Source organism: Athene cunicularia (assembly GCF_003259725.1).
Source record: "Athene cunicularia isolate RWA chromosome 13 unlocalized genomic scaffold, athCun1 chr13_part1, whole genome shotgun sequence".
NCBI lineage: Eukaryota > Metazoa > Chordata > Aves > Strigiformes > Strigidae > Athene > Athene cunicularia.
In genome coordinates, this window is record NW_020799117.1 from 5,976,154 (window position 1) to 5,983,372 (window position 7,219).

The 7,219-nt window shown below is 42.2% G+C and overlaps 1 protein-coding gene across 2 annotated transcripts in view; it reads right to left on the reverse strand.

Annotated features, from left to right (window-relative positions):
* Window positions 1-7,100, reverse strand: part of HNRNPH1 (heterogeneous nuclear ribonucleoprotein H1) — an 8,019-nt gene extending 919 nt beyond the window's left edge. The window contains exons 1-11 of one of the 2 annotated variants that reach the window (XM_026857984.1): window positions 6,963-7,100; window positions 5,942-6,097; window positions 5,598-5,741; window positions 3,960-4,098; window positions 2,780-2,958; window positions 2,495-2,566; window positions 2,282-2,415; window positions 1,985-2,120; window positions 1,739-1,822; window positions 1,559-1,609; window positions 354-446 (exon numbers count right to left, since the gene is read on the reverse strand). In XM_026857984.1, coding sequence (XP_026713785.1) covers window positions 354-446; window positions 1,559-1,609; window positions 1,739-1,822; window positions 1,985-2,120; window positions 2,282-2,415; window positions 2,495-2,566; window positions 2,780-2,958; window positions 3,960-4,098; window positions 5,598-5,741; window positions 5,942-6,097; window positions 6,963-7,056 — 1,282 coding nt within the window. In that variant the 5' untranslated portion in view covers window positions 7,057-7,100. The remainder of the gene's footprint in view (window positions 1-353; window positions 447-1,558; window positions 1,610-1,738; window positions 1,823-1,984; window positions 2,121-2,281; window positions 2,416-2,494; window positions 2,567-2,779; window positions 2,959-3,959; window positions 4,099-5,597; window positions 5,742-5,941; window positions 6,098-6,962) is intronic. The other variant, XM_026857985.1, reaches the window with a different exon arrangement.
* Window positions 7,101-7,219: the final 119 nt, after the last annotated feature.

The following is a 7,219-nucleotide window of genomic DNA, read 5'->3' on the forward strand; positions in this document are numbered from 1 at the left end:
CCCATGGACCTTCCCCCCGTCTGTACTGCAGTTCAGCCAGGCTGGTCTCCAGCATCCACCCTGAGGGAGCAGTGACCAGGGTAACGCCCCTCTGGAGACTTGGCATTTCTGATTTCCTACCCCCTTCAGAGCAATTTCCCCCATTTCCCCCCTCCCCCCCCTCAGTTCCAAGTTCTTGCTTTTAATCTATTCCCCTCCAGATCTCTCCATTAGTTCCAAAGTTCACAACAGCCAAGTCTTCAACTTCCAGGGCTGTGCTGCCCAGTCTGTAACACGACCCTCCAACGCCAAGGAACAGACATGCTAAGCCAGCTGCACTTGGCCCACCTAAACCAGTGAAGAAATGCTCTTACCATAGCCACTCATGCTGCTTTGGCCTCCATATCCTCCTCCGTAACCCCCGCTCAGCTGCTGGTTAGCTGGACCACCATAACTGGATTGGCTTCCTTTCAAGTTAAGGATAAAAACGTTAAGCACTGGCCTGTCTCAGCCTGGTGGCTACCAACAAACCCCCCTTCACCCAACTGACAGACCCGTACCCTGGCACTAGCACTCTCTCTCACCCAGGTAACCTTCTTCCTAAGTACAGAAGGTAACAAAAAGCAAGTGAGCAGGCTTTTGAAGACATTCCTACACTCAAGCAGCAACAATAACTTCTAAGAATTAACAGCAACTGCTTGTGACTCTGCAGCCCTTGCCATAAGGGTTCACTTTTGCTGTTCCTGTGGACTACACAGGATCTGTCTGCTGGTGAATGTAACACACAGCCAAGATACTCAAGTGACCCAGGGAGGACTGTGGCCCACAGCAGTCCCCAGCCCCTGGGGAGGCACCATCCACTCATGAACTGGGACCATTAACACAGTCCTGGCAGACTTATTCCTGTTCCACAACAGTTGTGCATCACAGCAGCATGACAGCTCACCAGAGAGGACATTTCTACTTAACCTTGTAACTACTGCTCTTCACCAAGGCTTGTCTATACTCCCACTGCAGTTAAAGTACCAGCATTAGACTTCAAACATTTTGTCATCAAAATACTACACAAACTGCAGTGTACCTACACACCCCCACCACAGCACCCTCAAGGAAGAAACCACCCAAAAAACCAACCACCCCCTTCATCTCCAAGAAATCAGACAAGTCAGGTATCAAGAAGGGTATCTGCTCACAGACACAGCAATAGCAGTCATTTAGACTTGTGTTGCAAACACAATTTTAGATTTTGAAACAATTTCAGTTTGCTAGAGCAATTTGAACAGTTTCTCAAAATTCCAAATAGATTCTTCCCTCACCACCAAGACCAGGCTTGACTGGCAGGTCATGTGCCACAGATACACCCTCCATCACCAGACTATGCTCTGGTCTCAAAAAAAAAAAAACAAAAATAAGGGAGGGGGAAGGAGAATAAAAAGACAAGCATCTCCCACTTCACTTTCACACCACCACATACCCAGGAGCCACTCATCCCTCTGCTCATCCCACCACACACACCACAGTCAGCACCAGTTTATTCAACCTGTAATTGTTCAAATGTATTCCCGAAAGGTTTATATACCTGGCAATGTGCTAGTGTTCCAATCTTGGACTACCCCTTCCGATTCCTTGACTGTGTGATTAAGACAGAATGTTGTATTTCAGTTTTTATGCCAGGCATAAAGTAAGCAGGAGCTGTATAAAATAGCCAGCTTCCTTAAGTGCTTGTTTAAAAAAGAGTGGTTAGACTGCTTACACATACCCATTGCTCCCATCATCTGGCTGCCATAAGCACCGCCACTGCCTCCAGCTGTAGAATTCAAGAAGAGTTCTACGTATCTGTGTTCTGAAAGAAAAATTTCACCATGAGAGCATTTCACACCAAACCTGGGCAGTCTGTCTCACTGCTAAGTAAGGCTGCACGGAAACCTTTGGCATTCCAGTTACAGCACACGTACTATGCTGCAGCGGCCCTAAAGCCGTGTGTGTACTCAGAAGTCATACTTACGCATATTTGCTTTGTCTTTGGACATAGCAGCCACTGCATCCTCATGAGTAGCAAATTCAACATCTGCCTCTCCAGTTACTCTGCCATCTGGTCCAATTTCAATGTGTACTCTTACAGGGTTCAGAGGTGAGAAGAACTACATACAAAATAGTCAGAGAGATTAAAACGCACCAATGCAACAATGCGGTTTTACAGCAAGTCATTTCCTCTCAAGGAACACCATTAACTGCAGTGCAGCTGACACATCCAACAACAGAACCTTAAAGCCATGCACTGAAGAGCAGATTTGGCACTCACGTTATAGATGTCGTTCTCCGTAGCTCGGTAAGGCAGACCCCTCATGTGGACGCAGTGGCCAGTCGTGCTCTGGAAGGTGGATCCCCCGTCGCCGTATCTGTGGTCCGACATTCCTGCAGAGAAAAGAGTCCATTCTAGGTCTTTCAGATGTATTTTAGTTTCTTTTGAGACATATTGAAAGTTCAGTTACTATTGCTATTAGAGCAATCTTACCTCTTCCAAATCTATCAGAACCAAAACCATAGCCATCATTATACCCATTGTAGTCATCATAACCTCCATAACCTACAAACAGATCGGACAACATATTCATTTCAACTGCAAAAACATCCGAAAATACATGAACACAACTGCAGACATTAGCAAGTGTCATTTCTAGAAAAAACAAAGCCAAGGACATAATACAAACCAGTAGTAACAAAGCAGGGAATACACTACCGGGTCCAAGTGTTGCTGCTTCTCAGCTGAGCAGCTCCCTCTTGGACTTCACGTACGTACCTCCTCCGTAGGCTCCACGCCTCATTCTTTCCAAGCTACTTCCTCTACCAAGACTGTTATATCCCCGCGTAAGACCAGGTCTGTCGTAAGGACCGGGTCTCTGCATTGCCAACAGCTTGCGTGGAGGGTCGTAGTGAGTGCGCACTTCTGCTCGACTACTCTTGAAGATCTCAATGTACCTACAAGTGTTTCCACAGAAAGAAGTCAGTCCTACGTTCCCTCCTCAAAAACCTCACTTCACATTAAAACAAGCCATTTAGTCATAGCCTCGAAACTGGCAGTATATTTTAAGCCAGGTTTCTTTACATTATGTAGGCAATGACATACTATTACAAGTGCTACATTACTTTCAAATCAGTGTATTTTCAAGAAATTACAATTACTGAAGGGTTTACATGCTCCTCATACTTCACAGTATCCCAACCTTAAGGGCGGGGGAGCAATATTGATTCCCCACCCTCCTCCCCCCAATTTGAAAAGTGTTAGTCAAAAAAAATCATAGGAGGGACCAACATCCACTCAACTCAGCACTGTTTTGCTCATGTGGCAAGGTAAACAGAGGGTTAAAAACCCAGTCTCCACCAAGATTTTAACCCATCAGGATGCTACAAAAAGCTCTGCATGTGCTAGTGAACCCAGCCTATGCTTCAGTGATTCAGCGTAGGCAAAAAGTGCATGCTTCAATGAAAAATAGTCACAAGTAAAATAGAATAAAACCCTTTGTGACAATTTCTTGAAAGCTATGCTTATTACATTGAAGATTAATACAGTAAGAAAATTTGTTACATTTCAACTTATAAAACAAGTTTAGAAAGTATCACATTTTCTTATGGTAGTAAGAATACTGTGCATGTCTTTAGAGCTAAAGGCATAATTGGTGCTATTTGAGAAGTTAAAGCCATAGTCTCTCAACTTTGTCGCTTTCAAGCTATCAGTTTGTCACTCCTCCATGCTTACCCAGTTTCCAAAGCACACTTAAGCTCAGCCCAATTTTATGGTTTGTTTTGGGTAGATCCAAACAGTCTGTGCCATACGCACATCAGCAATATCTTTATTTATCACCAAGTTAGAGACCAAAACACAATTTCTAGTTGGATGTTAACACTTTCAGAAGAGAGAATATGGATTTAATTGTTTACCATAAGAAAAGTGACATAGCCAACCAACCATCCATCCCCACCTGTGCCCTATTCTTTCCTTGTGTTTCTTTAGAGCCTTTTCAGCTATTTCCTGTGAAGCAAACTGCACGAAGGCCTCCCCCGTACTCCTCCCCTGGAAGTCCACCGGCAATGTTATCCCATTTGGCACGATTTCCAACCCTTCAACCCAAGGACAAATAACCCCAGTAGGGGGGCAATATTAACATCACAAGCCCAGTCATGAGTTTTTCTTATAGCTTTAAATACACCAGAATTTTAACACTTGTAAGTGAATGGTATGTTGATTCTAGAATACCAGAAGAAAAAGCATGTCAACAAAGAGATCCACGATCACATACCATTCAGTTTACATTCTTAACCCACCCTGCAGAGCACAGAAATGTTCTGAGTGTCAGGGACAACTCCTCAGATTAGGCATCTAATGCAGGGTGCATTAAGAAGTTCACATATTACAAACCTCTTCAATTCTGTGAAAGTATTTAAGATGAACTTTTTAAGATAAATTTAAACACAGCAAGTTAAACAGCTTTATATATAACAACTATTTTTACTAGAAAACACTCAGGTAAAATAATTAGTCTTATGCAAACATCAAGTTTCAGCATTATTTTTTATCTTTAGGAGTGCTTAATTAAGAAAAAAAATAATGAAGTAATTTCAAAAGTATTAGCTGCTGAACAGAAGAGGCACATTTTGTATATTAACCACATGAACAGTTTTTTTAAAGTTTGAATCACTTAACCATGTAAGAAAAACAACTTAAAATGCACATGCTTAGGATTTGCTCTTGTTCACAATATATTACCAATTCAGAAATAAAAAAAAACAAGTTCTGAAGTTGTAAAATTGGAAATATTTCTACTGTACTTCAAAGCAAAACAGTAAACTCAATTGTATCTTGTTATAGCAAAACATTCCAGCTTTTTTTAACACTCACATTTAAAAATCTACTATTTTGAAAATGCTACTAACTTAAATCCTAGATAAGTCAACAAATTTCATTCTTAGGCATTTGTAATAGTATTCCAGTTCCTAAAACATACAACAGCTGCAAAAAAAGCAAGAATGAGTCAATACAAGACATTATTTCTTCATCCATAAGAACTTTAAGCTAGAGAACATCAAGGGGCTTTCTTTCCCCCTAGGAATTAGAAGGGGGAAGTCTGTACTTGGAGAAAGTTCAGCATGTTGGTTTTTTTTCCTGGAATCTTATTCAATAATAAATCTATGTTTATTAAAAAAAAAAAAAAATCATGGGCACAATGCATGCCCTTCCTCAGATTCCTGCTCCCTGTACCAAGCCCTGTGGTAAGGGCATTCTACATCCTTCACTGAACAGCATGAGCCAGCTAAGAGTGTGGGTGGAAACATCCTCCCATCTGAATTGTTCACTTCTAATTTAGAAACCAAGACACTTGCTTTCTGCTATCCTTACTTGGAACAGTATGTCTCACTAAGTATAAACTAGAACAGCTTTCTGGAGTTCCCTCAATTATTTAACAAGTAATTTAGGAACTGATCCCTGAAGTCCAGATAACTAATGAAGAATTGCTTATTTACTTCTAATACCCACATCAGTATACTGTTGGAAGTACTACTGGGCAATCCGTGGAAGCATAGACCAATAGTTCTAGAGCTACTACTTTTATCCCACATACCTGAAAAAAACTGTACAATTTCTTCTTTACTACAGCCAAATGGGAGTCCTCTAAGACGTACAAAACCATCATTAGCAGTATCAGGGCTGTTGGGACCAGTATGCTTCAGAACCCAATCCATTTCAACGTTGTTTGACTTGAAAACTGTAAAAGGCACTTAGAATTAATGCATTCTAGAATATGCAACAGCTTTTAAAAGTAATTTGCCTTGAAACTAGTTAACTTAATGATATACAAGTCCACTTCTCCTTTCACATGCATTTTAAAGAAACAGAAAAGCAATTAACCAAAAACCCATCAAGCACAAACACATTTAGTCAGTTACTAGACCAACTGAATCAAACCTTCAACGTATCTGTGTCCCATTGTTTCTCTGTCTTTTTTCAGTGCCAATTTCACATCCTCCTCTGATTCAAGCTCAGCAAATGCTTCTCCACTTGGTCTGCCCTCCCTGGTGTAGATGAAACGGATACCCAAAGCCCCATTTAGAATTTTGCAATCTGAAAAGGAAATGGGAAGATAGGAATTAATTTAATTACTACAGGAACACTGACTTTAAAAAGTTCAGATACTCTAACAGAAAAAAAAACCTAACAAATTAAGGAGATGAAAACAGGAGTGTTCATTATAACTTTTATAGTGACCAATAAACTAAGAAACTATCTAAAATTAAGTTACCCGTCTTCAAGGCTGAAGATTAGCAAAATTAAGCATCAATGCAAGTTAGCTGTTTTCAATGATTTGAAGCTTTGCTGCCTCAAGACAAGCTGAATGCACTATCTGCTTCTGATCATGCCTTAAAGACTTTCTCATGAGCATGAAGTGAAATAAGGAGTAGTAAAAAATCAGTATAAGCATAATGAACTACACGAGAACCAAGTCCAATATGCCAAATACCTGATGCAGCTTGAAAATCTCCAGTCACTGGAGTAAGCATGTATTTATCACTGCAGAATGCTAATTTGTGGGAAGGACACGACACACTAAGCACTTCACACAAGAGAGCCTATAAGGACAACACCAAGCACTAAACTGGTTTAGTTCAACCTGGAGCAAGAACTTTTAAGTTTTCTTTAAAATTAAGGCTTCTCTTGTGGCTGCTCAAGAAGCTAAAGCAGTTGTGGCTATCGCAGCAACTCGCAGATTGAGCTCCTCCTTTGTGTCTAGCTCCTGCTAGCAAAGCACAGCTTTCCATACCAGGTCCTAGCTGAGACACTTGTTGCATTACAAACTTCACTAGCTACTGAACCGCCCTGAACGCTTTCAGGAGCTGTTCGCTGCAGCATTCCCACTGCCAGTGTCTGCAGGAGGAAGCCAGTACTGACACCAGAGCCCAGCCCCCTATCTCCCCACAGTTCCACTTACCAGAGAAAAACCTCTGCACCTCCTCGGTGGAGCAGGACCAAGGCAGCCCCCTGACTTTCACCACATATCCCTCGCTGCTCTCCGTGTTGAGCATCACATTGGGGGTGAGGCTCGGCTCCGTCTCGGCTTCTGTGGTTGCTGGAGAAAACCAAAACAAGCCCTTTGAGACGCCGCACAGCACGGCCGCCACCCGCACCCCCTCAGAGCGCCCGGCGGCCCCCTTGGCCTGTGCCCTCCCACCCCCTAGCCTCCTCTAC